Source organism: Mercenaria mercenaria, chromosome 3 (genome assembly GCF_021730395.1).
Source record: "Mercenaria mercenaria strain notata chromosome 3, MADL_Memer_1, whole genome shotgun sequence".
NCBI lineage: Eukaryota > Metazoa > Mollusca > Bivalvia > Venerida > Veneridae > Mercenaria > Mercenaria mercenaria.
This window is the reverse complement of record NC_069363.1, coordinates 55,894,047-55,915,604: the sequence shown is the minus strand read 5'-3', so window position 1 is coordinate 55,915,604 and position 21,558 is coordinate 55,894,047. Positions and strand designations below refer to the sequence as shown.

Below are 21,558 nucleotides of genomic sequence, written 5' to 3'. Positions count from 1 at the left end.
TTGTTATGAAATGGAAAAGATGATTAGATCATAAAACGGAAATTTGCAACATGTAAGTCGGCTTGATGAAAGGAAGAAATGCAAAATAGTAATCAACTCATTTCCTCCTTTCTCTCAAATGTAATCAGTTTTACAGTACGGAAATTATTTTAGGCTTAGATCAATACTCTGAAAGTCATGTTATCAAGTTATATGTAGAGAAAGGCTATAGTTCTATTTAATGAAACGATATCTCGATATCTCATTTGTAATTAAAATCATGGTTTTGTATTGACAAGTCATCGAAGTGCACTGTATGGTGATATACATTCCGCCATATGATTCTTATAGACTGAGTGTTCTCTCTCCATTTCTTTTAAACAAATCAAGTACCAAGATAGTATGTGGTGCAAAGAAGCAGAAAAGATAGTTTGTAACAACAAGGTTTTATTGATACGCATTTCAAATATGACCGCATTACAAAATAGACACATAACAAATCAATTTTCTTATTGAGACAGCAGACCATCCTCATAACTGGTACTCCACAAACAGTGGTATCTTGATCAGTTTTAAATTTAGTTTAAGATATATATATTGGCGTATCGGCATAAACAATATACCTTTAACCATTTACAAAAATAAAAAGGATGGCAAAAATTTTTAAAAAAAAATATACATTGATAATCAGATGTGTTCTAAAATATACTGAAGTTCAACATCTGTTAGGTTTTCCTTTCTTAGCTGCATACTGGCATGAACAATATATCTTTGACCATTTACAAATATAAAAAGGATGGCAAAGATAGAAAAAAATATATACACTGTTAACAAATAACTGTCCTAGATATATCTGTTAGGCTTTCTTATCGTAGCTGAATATCGGCATATACACATTTATAAATATGAAAAGGATGGCCAAGATATTAAAAAAAAACATTGATAACAAAAATGTGTTCTAAATATTGAAGTTTTTTAAGAGTCTGCAACATCTGTAAGTTATTCCTTTCTTAACTACATAGCAGAATGTACATAGCTGGCTGTTTGTCTAATAATTTTGTTATTATTTAAAGATAATTTACCAGTCAATTTATTTTATACACGCGAATGATATCTTGATTACGGTATTTGCTATTGTACTTTGTGCAAATACCAGTCTGGGAAGACACAGTTTGATTGTCGAACGAATTTAAAAGTCATTTCCCAACAAATATAGTTCATAATTGCTACGACCTAACAAAACAGGAAACACAAACAAGAAAATGAAATGCCTTGTTTGGTGTATAGATTTTTGAATTTCGATTGCTATAACTGGTATTTTGAAATATACTTGTTTTTGTTACATATTATGAATTTGGATGTGGTCAACGGGAAAGGTGTCCAATTTTTCATATCGATGTTCTGACATAGGTTTCTTCATTGCGATAGGTATTGTTTTGTTATAAAACTAGAGCCGAAGTTGCATTTTGTGTAAAGCTATTAATACCAAACTTTATTGATTACTAACGTTAGTATTTGTGAAACTATGAGTCTAATTGAGTTTAAGCCTTAAGAAGTTGTTTGTTTACAGTAGCGCGACCCTTCCTAGATATTTGTAAACCCCATACCATTATAGATTTTGTCCAGCCATGCATGAGTAGCAAGATTTTGTTAAGTTCGTAAAAGATTTTCAAAAACGAGAATAAATTCAAAATACGATGTCTTTTCATGTTATTTATTTACTGAATATAACAATAATAATTCAAGTTTAACTTTTTATTTGCCAGTAGATAGTGCGATCAGTAACAAGAACTTGCAGAGGACAGCAACACTCGACTTTTCGAAATTTTTCAGCTAAAACGTTGAAATAATGAAAACATAGACTAAACAAGTAAGTTAGCGGTATCGTTTTGAGAAAATGAACCTTTTGATACTAAATGAGATAACAAATTACACAAAAATGCTAAGTCTATAAAGGATAATAACTTTGAGAAACAATAACATACAGTTATGGAATCTGCAGGCTGCATGTCAGATCATCTCAATGAAGAAATATGCGAAGTCTTAGTCAGTCCCCGCCAGCGGTTGATGTGTTACAACCTTACATACAAAAACACGACCAAACATTTCTTTGTACAAAAGGGGGCATAACTTTATAAAAATGCAAAAACAGTTATCTGCGCATGGCATGTCAGATCATCACAAGAAATAAGTACACGAAGTTTCAATCTATTCCTACAAGTAGTCACTTGGATACTCGCTTTCATACAAAAAGACCCTGACAAAATCGGAACGTGGATGCAGACGGACGGGCAAGTACAATAACTCTACATATTCTTCGAGTAGTCGAGTTAAAAGGTTAAGCATTTATCATGCATAATTCGATTTCTCTGAATGTTAATACACCAAGGTTACATACTTTAGTTCTTCTAAAAGAATAAAGAGGCCGCCCTTCTAAAACCTTGACAGACAAATCCAAAAGATCCTTTGAAATCATATAGCAGCTATGCAAGATGATAATTGATAGCAGACATGGTTTGATTGGATCGGTTGGTGAGGAGTAATGAAATGTGCCGTGCCATGAGAAAACCAACATAGTGGGTTTGCGACCAGCATGGATCCAGACCAGCCTGCGCATCCGCGCAGTCTGGTCAGGATCCATGTTGTTCGCTTTCAAAGTCTATTGCAATTAGAGAAACTGTTAGCGAACAGCATGGATCCTGACCAGACTGCGCGGATGCGCAGGCTGGTCTGGATCCATGCTGGTCGCAAACCCACTATGTTGGTTTTCTCATGGCATGGCTCAAATGTGCAATTACCCACACCGTACTGAGTCTCTTTCGATTATTATACATGTGGTATGATAGTTGTAACAAGATTGCTCCTAAAATATTTTTTTTCTGTTGGTTTCTAGTTAACGATATATTATGCCTTAATTTCGTATTACAAAATATAAATAATTTACTACACAGTTTCTATGTAAATATACAATAAACATGTTTGTGTGTTTTAACAAAAAAAATACAGAACTTAAAATTGGAAGCTATGCTGACTGAAATGAATACATAGTACTTTGAAATTCTGAGAATCTAAGTTTTGTTTAATTTGTATAACAAAACGAAATGCAAATTTAAATAATTCTTTATTGAGTGGCGCAGCCACGAGTGAAAATAACAACTTTTGGTGTTCACGAGTGAAATTACCGTGATATTACATCGATACCAACAATTTTTCTGTTTATTTTATGTCTAAAACTCTACTTTGTTGTGTTTATTTCAATAAAGTGTCGAAATTTGCGGGAAATTTTATCAGGAAGCATCGCAAAGATGACGTCATTTTAACGACGTCATCGTCATATTGTTTTCGGCTTTCAGTACGCTCGGTTAACTTTTTGACGTTAATCCGGGTATCAGATTTGATAATTTTCACTGAGTGGCCAGTGAGTTTATCAGGATATAATTCACCGTTATATTTCGATAAACCACCGAAAAACATAAAATAAAAATCATTAATTTTCTCTCGTACAAATATTACAGAAATGTATATGGAGCAAAGATGATGGACTCATTTAGGTGGTATAATTATGCTGGTGTAGGCGTTTTGAATTGAATCTGATCTTGATACCTATCCTACATCCAAGTAACCGAAACTAATCATTTCATTCTTGAACATTTGAGACAATTTCCGGATAAATACTTTATAATTACTAAGATATACAAAGAGCCGGAAACACAACAAGAAAATCAAATGTCATGTTTTGTGTAACAATGTACACTATAGATTTTTCAATTTCAGTTATTATTACGGAAAATTGACCTAAATGTACACCTATTTAGATTGATGATCAGATACTCCAATGGCTATGATTTTTTTCCCAATTCTTTTTCCTTGCAGGTTTTCCAAAGTTCTTTGACAAAATCAATGCGTACACTGCATAAGTATCTAAACGCATCTGTTGAAAACATCAACGTTTCACTTCATGTATGTGTCAAATTGTTTTTAAAAATGGAAAAATATGCTATAATCGGAACATAACTACCGAAAAATCATTTCCTCTGTTGCAGTTTTTTTGTTAAATATTCAAATTGTGATAAATATTCGTATTTATTCTTCAATAACAATTTGCTTTATGAAGCATTTTATTTTGGAACCCAATTTTCGTCTCTCATTTTCAGGAACTTTGCCAGTTTAATTCCTTGCAGACACATTGTTTCTTTCAGAAATTCTGGGGTGACATCTGCAAAGAATTCTCCGTCAAGGTTTTCAGTCTTACAAATGTCTGCCATATCTGGTAAATTGCATAATTGTAATCTTTCTACTAACTCCTCATTGGTCAAGTCATTAAACAACTTGTTTGTTTTTCTCTGTTCATTAGTTCTTGTCGGCGAGACATCCGCCACAGAACCGCCAGACTCGGTTACACTAGATATTTGCCTCTCCTCTAAGTTACTGGTATCTGACTGTGTTACTTCCGTCTCCGGTAATCTTTTCGGGCCACTAACTGAATGTGCTGGCTCCGTCGTTTGTTCCGGATCCAGTGTATATGTTTGTTCAGAACCACTGGTTCCTTGTATGTGCAGCGCAATCACATCTTCTATTTCGTCATAACCGCTCAGGTTTTGCTCTTTGGAACGGCTATCGGCAGACATCTCTGCCAAGCTGGTAAAAGGTTTCACCCCGTTTATTTCTTCATATTCTCCAAGATCGTCTGACGAATACGTAGACGTACCAACAAGCCCTGTTTGCCGTGAAAAATTATCAAGTTCTTTCATCTTCTTTAGTTCTTTTTTTCCATCCAGGTTATCATCTTCTTCTATAGTTTGAAGTAATGGTTCTGAAATGCGAGGTCTTGGCTTTATCTCTGCAACCTTTGTGTTTTGTCCTGAGTTTTCTTTTTTGTTTGACTTGAAAGCCTTCTTTGACCAGAAATGCTTCTTGTCCTTTTCCTTATAATAAAAAAAAAATATTCATTTTCTGTAAAATGATGTAAATGTATAGAAACAAAGGACAATTTTGACATCAAAAGACTGTCACTTTTTTAAAAATATAGCATTAGTTTGGTAAATGTAACATTCTTCAATTCAATTTTCACTTTGTTTGGATGTAAAACAAAATCGACATGATACTAGGAGTATAATGGTTATGAATATAGTTTGTATGTATTTGTTGATAATCTATTACCTAAGAATGACCACGACAGCTCACCTACATGTGCCTGCTATTACAAGTAATGCATTTGATGTGATTGGATTGGTTATTACTCTTTGTTTTGACCATTGTGTCACCGCACACGGTCATTTCACTAGATGTTAATGGGATTGACCCTACTGATAAAATTACAGTGTATTCAAAATATGTAAAGTAATATAATGAGTTTCAGAGATTACAGAAATATGTGCTGAAGAACTTGTTTACAGTTTTCGATGTGGTAAAGACATTTTCGCTCCTTTGTGGACACCCCCGAAAATATTAAAATTGTCGCTTTTTCGAGGTTTTAATAACATACAATTTGATAGAGAATGTCACTTATCGTGAGTGTACTAAACCATTCAACTATGCATACATGAAACAATTTGTATCCTTTTCTCAGAAAAAATCAATGAAACATCAGCGTTTATTTTCGAAATTCACTTCTTTTACATTCATCGTAAAACTAATCTATGATAGGTTTTAAAAAATACTTTATTCTTCAATGTTGCAAAAATATTTGGCCTACTTGAATAAGATGAACATACCGTTGGTTTCTGCCCTGAACCTGTAATGAAAGAATGAAAGAATGCGATTTATATCAAGTATTGTGTAAGACAGGAACAAGCATTTCTTGAATAAGTTATCTCCCCTCGATTAAATTAAACGGGTTATTGGTTATTATGCATTTCATTTGCGTGGGTCAGAGCCAATTAATTTTCATTTCGTTACAGCTGAAACCAATTATTCAAATGATCAATACTGTTTGGAAGTCGTCTGCCAAATTCATAGATTTTGTCCTACACACCCACTCTAAACTAAGAAAACAGCGTCCATGTAAAGTCACGTAATATTTGGTAGTGCATCACAATGTATATTAGATCAAAATTCTTTTTCCTCGTTTTTAGAAGAAATTACTTATCAAAACTCCTTACGTGGGTAGTACATGTTTCAAAAAGGAAACATTTTTTTGTAAACACTAATGTTCTTTTGAACACTAATGTTCTTTTGAATATAATATGCAATAAAAATTATATATTTACCAACTACTCGTGTTGGAACCTGTATCGGTTTTCGCGGAGGTACAGGTGGATCCCCAGGCGTTTTGTTTCGATTCATCTCATTCATGTCAACATAGTCACCTAATACTGGGAGAAAAGTATGAATGTTTAATGAATTAAACCATAGTTTTAGCTGCAGTGTGTTTCAAGCATGTGAATAAATGAATGAATAATATTCTTCTGCTTTACTTTTTTTTAAAACTTGTTGTATATGTTGAAATCCGTTTTAATAATGTTCCGCATTCCTGCCAGTTTAAAACGTTATAAAGGTTTCATTGTAATTAAGTAGTTCATTTTTATAACGATTTATAAATACAAAAGAAGTGTACATTAAATAATATATAATTAATGAATACCTTGCCAAAAGAATAACTTTTTGTAAAGTATATAACTGAGAAAAAACAACAACACTTACAATTCTTTTGGGATACAGGAACTAAATAGTCGTCATTGTCATCTCGGGGATCCGGTTGTTTTCGAGAGGGTAGTGTCTTGTATTGGACCTCTGAGGCATCAAGGTTTTTGTCTTCAAATGCTACATATTTTGATAAAACAGTATTACAAATCAGTTCATGTTGGGAATGGGGTCATCTTTTGCAGCAATCCATTTCAGATTCGGTATGTTAATAAAGTGAAATTTGCCTTAGCAGCCACCTTCTAAAACAGCCAGTCAGCTTGCTTCAGAATTAACATTTTGTTCTAATTTCCACCCGACTTAAGTGGCCACCTACCTCAAGCAGCCACATTTTGCCACTCCCTTGGATGGCTACTTAATGCATGTTTAAATGCAGTCAATTTTTAAAAAGGAAGAATATAGCTAAGAAGGCGTTCGCATTACAAATAAGAGTACGTGGTGAATAAAAAGGTGTGACACAGAAAATGTAGTAAATGTATTAGACGCAACTGAAACAGAAGCAAGCATAAGAAACAATCAGCACATTGTGGGTTGCAATTCCTGAGATGTCCGATCTACTTCACAATATCAATCTAACTGAACATACATGAAGTCAAATAAAAATGCAGAATGTATTGAAGCTATCGTAAAAATCATTTCCTAATTTTGCAACTTAGAGTAACCTATGTATATTTTGTAGATTTCGTCCATTTGAAGACTGTTTTTCATTTTAAGCTAAAAAGAAATCAGTTAGGTACCTAACAATATATGAAAATAGTAAAACTATTTATAAACCGTAGATGATAGCCAAACTTATTAACATAGGTCTTACTATTGGTTAAAGGTTTAGGATTAGCTGGTCTAGCTGGTAAAGGTGGGGGCTTTCCTCCTGACTTTCTTTGTCCATGTTGAACATTCTCATACTTCCGAGAATTATCTAAAAGTAGATATACAGTTTTATTTTATGCTAACTAATGAAATACTGTATTCTGTCAATAAATATTTTTATTTATTTTATGTTTTCCAGTGAATTATAGAGTTTTCTCAGTGAAATAAAAGTGATAATCCACAGTTTTGAAACAGTAGATTATCATTTTTATTTTTCACTGTTTTTGCCGAACTAGTTCCGGTCCTCCGTCGCGATTAAAGTCAAATTGTATACCGAGCGTTATGAATACCGGGGACCATAATGACGACGACGTCGTTGAAATGACGTCATTTGCGCTATGCTTTCTGTTGATCTTTCCCGCAATTTTCGACATTTTATCAATTATGCGACAAAAGAAGAGTTTTACACATAAAATAAAAAGAAAATTTGTTTGTGTCAGTGAAATATCAATTTTATTTCACTCGTGAGCACCAAAAACAGTCATTTTCACTCGTGGCGTAGTGAGTGAAAATGACTGTTTTTGGTGCTCACGAGTGAAATAAAATTGATATTTCACTGAAACAAACAAATATCCTCTATATCTCATCACTCACACTGTGAAAATATGAAATCTATATTTTCACACTGTGAGAGATATAGCTCCGATCTACTTGTACATTGTGTATGAATTTTAAATTATTTGCTTAAAACAGGATGAAAATTGTAGTCGCACTTTGTTCATTATAGTATATTTCTCGATTCAAATTATTTTACTTAATGAGAATTCCATAACGTTATGCAGCAAAAAATGAAATAAATTGGAACTTTATGTTGTGTGCATCTTTCTAACGTCACAACACGTCTGACGTCATGTCTGTTTACGCGCGCCTGTTTCCCGCGCTGAGATTAAAATTTGTTGCAAAATGCACATCTCAACGTAATTAAGCATAAAATAAAAAGAAATTTGTTTGTTTTTCGTGAATATGGAATATATCTCACCTCGAAGTGAGAAAATTTTCACAGTTTCACGAGCGCGTAGGTGAGATATAGGCCTACTCCATATTCATGAAAAACAAACAAATATCCTCTATGTGTTAAAAGTGAGCTATTCTCTTGTGGTGCAACAAAGAGAGCGCGTAGTCGAGAGTCTGTTTTTACAAAATCTTTCTTAATAATAGAGCTAATTTATATTTTTGAAAAGTAAGTTTAAAGATCTTGATTAGTCATATTTTATGCTGAAAAGGCATCCATTGTAACACTCAATTCATTTGTCAAACTCGACAAAAATAATGAAATGAGAGAAAATCATTATTTAAACGGTTTTCAAACTGGTTAATGCATGGATTAACAAGACGGACGTTTTATCCGGATTATTTGAATATACAACTTACGTTCTCGTGTTTATAACACGTTCAATTAATTTACAATAGTTCGCATTGCTTCCTGGTCCTTATTGAAATTTCAAATATTAACCCAGTTTGATACGATAACAATGAGTGTTTACATGGAAGTGTTTCTCAAAAAGTTACGTAAAGCACGTATGATTTATTATACTTACACTTCTGTTAATTTTATATGAAAAATTAGAGTTAAATTCTACAAGGCCTTTCTAAAAGGTTGAGAATAGGAATATCTATAAGGCTCAGAATTTCTAACTCTAATAAACCAAAGTAAACATGAAAATTGGACAAACCTTCTTTTGTTAGAAGTTTCAACCCAGGCTTCACATCAAAGTCAAGACATAATGTTTCTCTAACCATATCTTTTGCCTCCGTAACACTTTTGATGTTGACGAGTGATTCATATATTGTCAAAATGTCACCTTCACATATATTTACAGGTATTTCTCCAATTTCCGGATTATCCACTGGTATCATAACAACAGTTCTTCGACGAACATCTCCGCTGTCCGCAGCGTTAGCGTTTTCATTATCAACATTTTCAGCGTCAGGATTTTCACTTTCCGATGGGCCATTTCCTTCAGCGCTTTCCGCGTTATCAGGTTCGATGACTGGTTTGTAGTGCCCTACTAAGACTCGTTGCTTTACGATACGTTTCAGTCTCAGAGTTTCTAAAATACAATTCCCTTTTATAACCTTCTATAGACTTGACATTTATAAATACCTTTAATAAACCCATTTAGACAAATGTGTTGTTAATAACATATTAACATTTCAACAAACTACTCAGATTGTTATAAAAGACACCATTTAATTCATTTTACTACTTCCATACGTTTTTTTTTAAAAGTCACAAAAATTCACACAACAGTAATTGTTTTAAAATCCGAACTAATATCATTTATACGGATACATATAAAAAAAAATCAAACCAAATTTAAATTTATTCCCAAAGTGACAGAACAGATATGTTATTTTGTTTTTGTCATTTTTTTTGGTTTACAATTACACACTCTCCTTTGTATATTGCAAATATTTACATGTATTTCTGAGACTTTTAAAATTGGACTGAGCCAGCAGATTCAATAAAATAATATCGTTGTAACCTATCATTCGATTGTGTTGAAATTTTCAAATTTGTTTTTCAGCTTACTTTTCTAAATATGTTAGAAATTTCAGATACTTACTATTAGCAATATGAAAGAAAATGCAAAAGATATCGAGGGGTCGTTAGAAGTTTCGTTAAATGTAGCTAAGATTTTTTTCATCAATTTCCTCATAAAATATTGACCTCAATTTCAAAGATCTTTTTCATGAAAATCTAAAATTCTGATTGTCCTATGTTGTTCATAATTTAAATTGGTTTTATAAATATTGCTGATGAATTGAAATTGTAACTGCAAGACCATGAGTAAATTTGATCTGACACAAAGCTGTGACATTAATTATAGGTACGTATATGAGTTATATTCAGATAGTATGCATCAAAATGTACACTACAATGTTCTGAGGTACACATTTTCCGATCGTTTTTCGGGAGACAAACACAGAAATATTGTAAAAACATTTACCAGTTACTGATGCAAGCTTTCTTCGCCCGGCCAAGACTTCTTGGTAAAATTTTTGCTTTATTTCATCGTTTATAAAGGTAACGTCAAGAGGCAATCCATATCTATGGAAAGACAATGCATAGGAATATACAAACCATTAAGTAATCTTTAGTACACTGTATCAATTTTATGTTACAGTTGTTTATATTTGGGAAATGTATTCTAGCATTGTTGTCTTAAAAAAGTAAATATTACGAAGGCGCCCTATTAACAAATCAATTCTTAAAATAGTTCTTATAATGCCTTCTGCGTTATGAATAATTGTTTGAAGAAATAGCTTTGAAATAAATATTTTCCAATCGTTGGTTTCAATGAATCTGCTCATAAATAATCAATGATGTTCATTTGTATTGCGAAATTTTATAAACTTCTGATCCGCTCTCCAATTTGTTTCGTACTAAAGAATCGAAAAAAGCGTCATGCTACCTAAAAGAAAGTGAAAAATATACAATCAAGGAAAAGAAATACTCAGCATTCTTTTAGGGTAAATATTTCATTCTTCATGTATCATTTTTCATTAAATCAGATCTAATGTGGCGCTTTCTTTTATAACACTCGGAGTATGACCTTTGTCACATGTTCACGTGGAGCTCGTGCTGTAATTCATGTAAATGCAGAATCCATGTTCTTACAAAAGTAAATTGTTAATAAATGTAAATGTCAATTACAATATTGTGAACAACGTGTCTTCAACTCCCCAACTTTTCAAAACATTAGCGCGCCATTCTTAAATCAATTTATCGACTTTTGCATGTAATGAAATATGTGTTTTCAAAACTTTGTTGAGGGGTTGTTACCACCACTAGCCAACTAACATTCAGTTATTTCGGAGCTGCGGAGTCATCGGAAGTATACCGGGAAGACTATGATATAGGAAACTTCTTATGACGTTTTCAATTCAAGTCGCATGCGAAAAGGTTTTGCAGCGTAAAAAAAAGAACAACCCAAACGTTGAACTTTTTTTTTCAATTCATTAATAATTTAACAGTGTCACGACCTTTACGGATATTCGACATTTCTTCCCGACGATCGAATTACTGCATGTCCGAATAAAATACATCCGAATACGGGTGGTGAAGGCAGTAGTAATATGAATTACAACAAGAGCATTAGAATAAATATTCAACTGATAAGAAGGATATTGTTAATAAAGTTACTGCTAAGGCGTATCATGAACAGATTAGTAAATTAAATGCAAATTTAGTGCATAATGATTCCGATGTTATTGATTTATCTAATATTAGTGATAATAATATTGAACTTGATAAACCTTTCACTGTAGCAGAAATTCGACAAGCTATATGTTCATTTAAAAAAAATAAAGCGTCTTCTTCATTTGATAATGTACTAAATGAATATTTGACAAATGTTCCTGAAAATATGTTTGACGTTTTTTTTTTGTTATCTTTTCAATATCATTTTGGATTCTGGTATTTTTCCAGATGCATGGAGCAAAGGGATCATTTTACCCACTTATAAAAGTGAAGGAAATATAAGTGATCCAGATAATTATCGGGACATCACCATTTTAAGTTGTTTCGGTAAACTTTTTTCAAATGTTCTTAATATGAGGCTGAATAATTCTCTAGAACTTAATAACATCCTTTGTGAGGAACAAGCTTGATTTAGGAAAAATTACAGTACTGTTGATCCTGTATTTTCCTTGAAATGTTGATTTATTTATACTTATCAAAAGGTAAAAAATTGTTTTGTTCTTTTATTGACTACAGAAAAGCGTTCGACAGTATCAACAGAACGGCACTTCGGCAAAAATTACTCTGTAATAATGTTGACGGCAAATGTATCAAAATCATTCATAATATGTATTTAAAAGTGTGGCAATTGCTGATGCGTAAAGTGTGGTGTGCTGTGTGTTGTGTGCTTGTCACCTTCACCGCTGGCTAGCCTATTGTTGAAAAAGGAGCCGAGTGCGTAAGTCTTGCCTGCCAGTACAGAGCCTCTCGGCAGACAAGTCCTTTTGCAGTGCCTCCGAGTTGGCGCCACACGATAACTGAGCACCTTGCGGCCTCAGGAAGAACTGCAGGGGACTCGGAGGAGGTCTGCTCCAAGACATGTGGCATGCCAGGCCCACCGGTGTGTGGACACGCCCTGATGCCTATGAACAGACCCCCAGCTATGGGACAAATAGCTCCTGTGTTCTCAGGATAGGGTTTTAACTCGAAACTAAGGGTGAGGTAACCCCGAAAGAAACCTTGAGAGTTGAGGACAGAGGTGCTGGGCCATTGGTACTCTCTTAACGAACCACAGCACCATGCAATATCGCTATGACTACACAGCCATCCGTATTCAACAATGTGGTACTGAATCTCTAAGGTCCCTCCAGGGGGATTCAGTGACGGGCTCTGAGCCTCGACAGAGTCCACCCACAGCTACTGGGGGTCCCTCCTTCAATCCACAACATGCAAAGAGAAGAAGGAGGAACATACCAAGGAGAAAAACCAATCCGCATCAGCCTTTCAGGCTGATGTATTGGAATGCGGAGGGTGTCTTCAACAAGAAAGCTGAACTTGAGCATATCCTCCATGAGAAAGACATCAATGTCTGTTGCATTCAGGAAACTCACCTACAGCCAGAGAAATCCTTCAAAGTCAGAGGATACCAGTGTTTTCGTTGTGACAGAATTGGCAGACGAAAAGGAGGCATCATGACATTGGTCAGGAACAACATCAGCGCTGTCCAGACCAACACGCATATGGATGACTCCGAGTTCCAAGTTCTTAGCCTCAGAAAGAACGAGTTTAGTTTGAAACTTGTGAACATATACTCTCCAAGTGACAAAGCTCTGTCCCTTGACAAAGTTACAACTGATCAAACCAGGTTCATCATTGTAGGAGACTTTAAAAGTCACTCACAAAGCTGTGGGGATATGACCACCTGGATAAACGTGGAGAGGAAGTGGAGACCTGGCAAGATGATAACAAGCTAAATCTCATCAACAAGCCTGATGATCCCCCAACTTTTTACTCCAGAAGCTGGCGAACAACATCAACCCCTGATCTTGCTTTATGTACTGATGACATACATGGACATGTCAAGCGGGAGGTCAATGAACAACTAGGAGGTAGCGACCATCGCCCAGTCCAACTTACTATGGACCGTATAGCCTTTACTTCACCGTACATCCCCAGATGGAACTACAAGAAAGCCAGGTGGGTGGACCTTTTACCAAAGTCTGAGTGATGAGCTCTGTAAAGACATCAGAGTGGAAGGTAGAGACATCAACCGGGTTGTGAAAGACTTCAACGCCAGTATACTTAAGGCTGCTTACAGCGCCATTCCAAGAGGAGCAAGAAAGGACTATAAGCCCTACTGGAGTGATAAGATGGAGAATCTACAGGCAAAGTTATTAGAAGCCAGGGAGGAAGCAGAAAACAATCCCTCACAAGAAAGTAATCTCTCTCTACAGCTAGCCAAGGCCAGATTCCTCAGGCACAAACGGGAAGCACAGAGGAAGAGCTGGAGAAACAAAACAGCCTCGCTCAACCTAGGGCGAGATGGCCAAAACTGTGGAGATTGACGAGTCAGCTGAACGATGAAGAAACAGGAAGAGGCTCAGTAACTTTGGAAGAGAATGGTGAACTGTTAACGGGTAAACAAGCGACAAACACTTTTGCCTCTAACTACAAAGATGTTTCCAACATCCCCATCAACAGGGAACGGCAAAGGGAAGCCCGAAGAGAAAAAAAGGAAAGGCAGACAAGCCAAGTGACACCAGAATACATGAAGCAAAGAAGTCTCCCGGACCAGATGGAGTCGCAAATGAAATCCTGGAAATGTACAACTACAGCTGGACACAAGGACTGCTTCCACAGATATGGAAAGAGGCAGTCATGATCCCCATCCACAAGAAAGGGAAGGATCCAAAGAAGGCTGCAAGCTTCCACCCAATCAGCCTAACCAGCTGTGTTGGAAAGACCATGGAGAGGATTGTGAATGCATGCCTGAAGTGGTACATTGAGACTAACAACCTATTCGCAACGCAACAAGCTGGCTTCAGACAATTCCGCTCCAATGAGGACCAGACCACTTATCTATCGCAAGAGATAGAGGACGCCTTCCAAGAGCAGAAAGTCGTGCTTACAGCATGGATTGATCTGCAGAGGGCGTTTGACAAAGTCTGGACTGATGAACTCCTCGTCAAGCTGATGAGGACTGGAGTAGGAGGTCACATGTTGAGGTGGATTAAGTCATACCTCCAAAACAGGAGAGCAAGAGTCAGTTTAGAACATGCTACTAGTAGGAAGGTCCTGTTGCGTCATGGTGTCCCACAAGGCGGAGTCTTATCCCCTACACTCTTCTTGCTTTTCATCAATAATCTGGTGTCTGAACTACCGAAAGGAGTTAAGGCTGCTCTCTACGCTGACGATCTGGTGTTATGGTGTAAGGAAGGACATGCCACTACAGCCACATACAGGATGCAAGAAGCCATTAACAAGCTTTCAGCTTGGGCTGAAGATTGGTGTGTATCGATCAATACAGAGAAATCGTCCACCACACTATTCTCCCTGTCGTCAAAGCAGAGGGCGGGTAAAATCAAGATGGGAAATACTTCGCTGATTGAAGCAGACGAGGCAAAATACCTCGGAGTGACCTTTGACAAACGGCTAACCTGGAAGCCCCCCATTAGTCAAGCAGAAGGGAAGGCCCGTAGGAAGCTTTCCATGATGCGCAATGGGGTGCAAATGAGCAAATACTCAAGACAGTATATCAGGGAAAAGTGAAACCCCATTTAGAGTATACCTCAACTGCCTGGTCCACTACTGCCAAAACTAACCAACAGGCTTTAGACAAGGTTCAGAACCAAGCATTGCGGATCATGACAGGTGCTATAAAGTCTACATCAATCTCCTTCATAGAGAAGCTAACAGGCACACAGCCGTTACAAGACAGAAGACATGCAAAGGTTCTGCTTCAAGCAGAGAAGTTCAGGTCTTTTCAAGACCATCCCATGAAAGCCAAACTAGATGGCTACACAAAGGATCGGCTCAAACGTAGCAGCTTCGTACATGTGGCAAAAAAACTCAACCGAGAGTTCAAAACTGAGCTGAGCATACCAACGACTCCCCTAGGTAGTGAAGACATTATAAACCCACTAGCGAATGATCTGTCCTCAGTGACTGTGAGACTTGCTGTTCGCCGTCTTGACCGCGGGAAGCAAGAGGATGAAGGCATTCGGAATAGCCTCACACTTGCTATGATCAATGAAGGCTATCCTCCGGAATCATGGACTCATGTCTATACAGACGGATCAGCCAAATGCGCCGTCAAAGATGGAGGAGCAGGAATTTTCATTCAATACCCATCTGGCAAGTGAGAAACACTACATGCAGCCAAAGGAAAACACTGCAGCAATTACAAGGCAGAGACTGAAGCACTCATGATGGCCGTCTCAATGGTTGAAGACTCGGCAGAAGAAAGCTCCTCAGTCGTCTTTCTCACAGATGCACTGTCTGTCATGGAAGCTCTGATCAACAATAAAGCTCCGCAGCTAGCCAGGAGAATGCAGAGCCTGCATATAACCTGCAAAGTAACACTTCAGTGGATTCGATCCCATTGTGGAATTGCAGGCAATGAAGAAGCAGACAAACTGGCTAAGCTAGGAGCTCAGTCAGAACAACCAACAGAACCTCGTCACCTCAACGCAACAAAGTCGTATCTTACTATAAATTCATAATAAGATACGACTTTGTTGCGTTTAGGTGACGACCTGTGAGTTACTAGGAAAAAGTCACCATCATCAAGGCACTACCTCAATCCACCAGAAACTGTATGGAGGCATTGAGGATCTGCGGCAAACCACAAGTTTCATCGAGGCTACTGGTCTGACAGTGTAGTCGCGAACGACAAGAAGAAGAAGAAGATGTATATAAAAGCTAAATCTTGTATTGAGACAAACTCTTTCAGTAAGATGTCTGAATTTTTCACAAGCCAAACAGGTGTACGTCAAAGTGAAAATCTATTGCCAGTTTTTTTCCCCTTATTTTTGAATGATTTAAATCAGTTCTTATCTAATCACTATAATGGGTTAGATTTATTATCTAACATTGTAAAACAAACATTGAGCGATTCGGATGTAGAACTATATTTCAAGTTATATATTCTTAAATGCTGATGACACTGAAATTGTTTCAGAATCAGCTACAGAACTTCAAAAAAAAAAACACTTGATGCAATGTCAGATTACTGCAATTTATGGCATCTGCAAGTTAGCCATTCCAAAACCAAAATTGTTGTTTTTTTTTTTTTTGAAAAGTAAAAGAGGTCTATACAATATTCAGTCTTTTAAATTTGATGGCAACATTTTAGAAATTGTTTATTTTTCTTATCTTGGAGTTAGGTTCTCTTTTAATGGTAAATTTACATTGACAACAGAATATCTTATAGAACAAGCTAGAAAAGCAATGTTTTCTGTGATTGTTAAGTCAAGAAAAATGGATCTAGTTAGTATGCAATTACATCTTTTTGATAGTATGGTTGCTCCCATATTATTGTATGGTAGTGAAGTATGGGGTATAGAAAATATAGATACAATTGATAAATTTCAAACTAAATTTTATGAACTTATTCTTAATGCAAAACAAAGTACACCAAACTGCATGTTATTAGGTGACCTTGGTGCTGTACCTGGGGTAACAGTACCTCTATCTGTTCATATTAAATGTCGTGTTCTTTGTTATTGGAATAAGATTTTGAATAGTAAATCAGGAAAAAATTGTCATATATTGTACGATACCTCATATAAGCTTTATTGTGAAAACGATCTTAAACTTCCTTGGCTAATGTTTATTCATAATTTGTTGGACTCTCTTGGTGTATCAAATTACTGGTTAAATAATACTGAGGACTCTCCGGCAATGTTTAAGAAAATTGTTAAAACTAGGCTCAAAGATAGATATATGCAAAATTGGCATAGTAATATTTTTGATTCAAGTCAATGTCTGATTTATAGAATGTTTAAAGATAATTTTGTTTGTGAAAAATATTTAGACATTTTACCAAATAATTTAGCCAAAAATTTGTTTTGTTACCGATGTGTTAATCATAACCTCCCAGTTGAAAAGGGCAGATTTCACAGTATTCCTAGGGATCAAAGAACTTATAATCTTTGTAATTCTGATTCATTAGGTGATGGATTTCACTTTCTGTTTTGTTGTGACTATTTCAAACAAGAAAGAAAAAATACATTTCAGAAGAATTTGTTATTAACCCAAATACTATCAAGTTTTCAAAGGTGATGAATAATACTGAAAGAAACAAAGTTAGCAGTCTTTTGTAAACACATTATGAAAAAATTCAATTAGCTCTTTTCTACTATATAAATGTCTGTATTCAATTCTAAAATTGTTATACTGGCTCAGGTGTCTATGTATACTGTATATGCACTGTGCTTTCATTCCTATAAGTGTATTATCTATTAGTTTGATATGTCTTGCTATTTGTGTTAATTGTTATGATGTTTTTGGCCCGATGCCTCTATGAGGCCAAGGCTTTCAATAAAAATCTAAATCTAGATCTACAAAGGTCAAGCGTCAGGTATGGCAAAAAAATGATGTTTCGTTTTTATTTTTTTAGTGTACTACAAAAAGTCTTATCTAAGCGATAAAATAATTTATGACGTTCAGTTGTAAAGTATATTTACTTACAGAACTATTTACATTGCCTTTTCTTATTTTACAGAAACATTTCTCTCATATAAATTAGCTAGTTCGTTTATATGTACATTTTGTTACGTCAACACTACGCTATATTTTATGGTTATTGTTGAGTCATGCTATCACCAAGACTCCATTTCATAGCACCGCTTAGAAATGATCTTTTGAAATAACTCCCGTTAGCTATATTTTAGACATAGCAATATAAAATATCCATGTTTATAAAAGAATTATAGGAATGTATATACTGAAACTGCATTAATTTCCTTTATTGAATGATCAAATGAACACTTGTCGAGCTCTTCAGTTTTGAATGAAAGACGAAACTACTAATTTTAGCTTGGGGAAATACAGTCATAAAACATAAACAAAAACAGCAATAAATATGTCTTGTAATTTTAGATCATTGTTTGATCTTTTTTAAAAAAAACAACAACAACAGAATGATAATTAAAAATATGCATATGCGCAATAATCTATGACTAAATTGATATATTGCCTGAAACATTCATACGACAATAACCGCCATGGAGCAAAAGACATTTCCGAAACAACGCTGATTCAGATATATCTAAGGCATCCCTAGCTTATATATGAACAAAATATGCTACATGTTTAAACCAGTTTGTGCCTATGTTAGGCCAGTATTACAATAATGACAAACAAGAAAGGCAATGAATATTATGAATAATAAAACTATGTATAGAATGTACAATATATTATAAAGTGAGGTTAAACTTCCTTACTGAAGTTTCTATTGTTTTGAGTTTAAAATGATGTATCTTGAGTTTTTCAAACATGGGTAATAACAAATATTTATGAAGGAGAACAGCAACAATTATATTTAGACGGTTTGAATGTACCCATCGATTTGAACAGCCATATAATCCAAAAGCATGTGCCGATTATTTCTCAAGAATAAAAAACCTACAAGTCTTTGTTATTTGGTTAATAAAGTTACTGCAAAACTGCTACTGATGAAAATACCTTGAATAATAATGCAGTATGTTAAGATGACACAAAGGCTTATTTGAATAAACATATTTTACTGCACTTACAAACCATTTTGAACTTTATTTAGACCTTATTTACTTGTTGAACATATACCTATAAAGACAGCAAATTGGATTTGCAAATAAGGAAACAATCTTTTTTGGCATTTTGAAATTATCAAACCTTTTTATACATGAACTTTATCCTTATCATGCTGAACACGATTGATTCTGCCTCTGCGAACAGTGTAGATAATGATCAGCCTGCTAATCTGTGCAGTGTGATCATGATCTGCACTGTTCGCTATTCAGTCAGTATCTTTTAGGTAAGCATCTCATTTAACAGTTAATGGTACTGTTCAAATTGAAAGATGGACAAGTCCATTATAGAAATGTAGCAGGATAAGGGTTAAAATACAAACCTGTCAATTGCTTCTTTGATGGTATATTTTTTCTTATCTTCTCTCGTGTGAAATTTACCTTTCATATTAAAAGGTAATGCAGCTACTTTAGTTTCATTAGAATGCTCAAACTGAATAACCAGCTTATCTGGTTCATTTTGTGCGCCATACGTTGACCCGGGTATCACTCTGTCAAGTTCAATTGTTGTGCCTTTAGTAAGTTTAACTGATTCACCTTTGTTCGTTTTTATCTTCATGTCCCCTTCCAGTTCAGCTTTTCCTGGAAATATTTTGGCGAGCTCTTTTATACCATTGACTTTAGTAATAGCTTTCATGACTTTAAGTTTACCATCGTAACTGTGAGGTAAGAAAATTTCTTGGTTATCCGATGCTATGATTCCATAATCTGGAGAACGGGTACTCTTGGTTTCAACTTCTTGCACGTTCCATTTTATAAAATAAGCGCCCACTTTGTCGGAAGGAACTTCTACGTCGAGAGTGATAATGTCTCCTTGGGCAAATTCTTCCGACTCGTCAGGCGGCATATAGCCTTCTTCCAATCTTACCACGCAAGGCAGACCAAATATTTCTTTCACTTTATCTAACCGATAGCTCTCCGAGGACCACTGCAATTCCTTATTCATTTTGTTATGTCTTAACTCCTTTTCTCGAGAATTATCGTTAAAATATCTAAAGAAAAAACACTGAATCCAGTTGCAACAAAGTTAGCTTAACAAATAAGATGATTACATTATAAACTGAACGGATTAAACAAAACAAAAGTGCATTACATTAGATTTATGATCAAAATTCAATAGTTTCAAAAACAGAATAAATCTTCCTGGATCGCATAATAGACCTTGAGCGTTACTATTTATATGCACCTATCATTGATTGTGTAGTGTTATCTAATAGTTTATACCTGGGATTACCCACAAATGGTTTATGCTTTATTTTGATATTTTAGTTTTTATATAGTGTCCTGGAAACTACATCAGAATACACATGTTAGTCGAAATTTAACCCTTACCCTGCTAAGTTTTTATAATGAACTTCTCCGTCTTTCAATTTGGACAGTACCACTAACTGTTAAAAGGGGTGCTTACCAAAATGATACTGACTGAATGGCGAACAGTGCAGATCATGATCAGACTGCACGGATGTGCAGGCAGATCATGATATGCAAAGGTCGGCAAAGGCAGAATCTATCGTGTCCAGCATGGTAAGGGTTAATGGTGCCTTCCAGTTGCATGTGGTAGTCCCAACCTGGAAATGAGTTTATGGGGTATTGTAGAGCTAAGGCGTAAAAAAATGTTTGTTTCCGGTATCCCGACCTACCCTAAATTTTATGCCCGACCCTAAATGTTTTTATGGCCTTGGAGATTTTTTTTCTAACAAAAAGTTGCAAAACTGCACTTTTTATGCTTTAAACTTGGTCAGTGGTGTTAGAAATTAACTTACTGATGCTTTAAAGACATAACCCCCTTATTTATATTCATTTTTTGGCACAAAACTAGTTTCAGAAAAGTCTCACTTAATATAATTAAAAACAAATTCAAAAAAAAAATTCCGACCTACCTACTCTAATTTTTTGAGCATGTTACTGGAAACAAAGAACTTTTTTTAGGCCTAATTGGACTATTACCTTCTGTAGGGAACCACATTACAGGCTTTTGAAGATAAGAAATAGTTGTTTCAATTTCATGACGCTTTGTGTATGGTTTAAGGGATATAACTCTCTGTCACAACATATATCAGGGTGTAACATTAATTTGAGGACAGCTATCAAATTCTGTAATGCAGTTCCCTGAAACATGAAATGCTGTTTAAATCGCAGAACAACGTGAGATACAGCGGGTCATTTCTAGCTGTAAGCTTTGTTCAAACTGATGGTGATGGGTAAGACATTTTGCAGTCATAAAATCGCTAGGTGGCGCATTCTACTTTAAAATAACTTTCCAAAATGTATAGAGTTGTACACTTTCTGAATACAATTAACAGATACAAAATTTTG

At 35.3% G+C, this 21,558-nt stretch overlaps 1 protein-coding gene across 1 annotated transcript; it reads right to left on the bottom strand.

The window, feature by feature from the left end:
- Window positions 1-409: 409 nt before the first annotated feature.
- Window positions 410-20,404, bottom strand: LOC123524663 (uncharacterized). The gene is made up of 8 exons (XM_045303011.2): window positions 19,566-20,404; window positions 10,440-10,540; window positions 9,162-9,539; window positions 7,433-7,537; window positions 6,622-6,741; window positions 6,189-6,293; window positions 5,694-5,713; window positions 410-4,904 (listed from the first exon to the last, which is right to left on the bottom strand). The coding sequence occupies exons 1-8, from the start codon at window positions 20,186-20,188 to the stop codon at window positions 4,098-4,100; spliced, it is 2,259 nt and encodes a 752-aa protein (XP_045158946.2). The 5' UTR covers window positions 20,189-20,404; the 3' UTR covers window positions 410-4,097.
- Between the last annotated feature and the right edge of the window lie 1,154 nt (window positions 20,405-21,558).

Bases quoted from the DNA above. Each gene is read 5' to 3' on its own strand.
- LOC123524663 (XM_045303011.2), bottom strand. From the start codon at position 20,188: ATGAATAAGGAATTGCAGTGGTCCTCGGAGAGCTATCGGTTAGATAAA. The intron at 9,540-10,439 runs GTAAATGTTTTT...ATTGTATTTTAG, and splicing joins AAAGCTTGCATCAGTAACTG to AAACTCTGAGACTGAAACGT. The intron at 5,714-6,188 runs GTAAATATATAA...CTTTCATTACAG, and splicing joins GGTTCCAACACGAGTAGTTG to GTTCAGGGCAGAAACCAACG.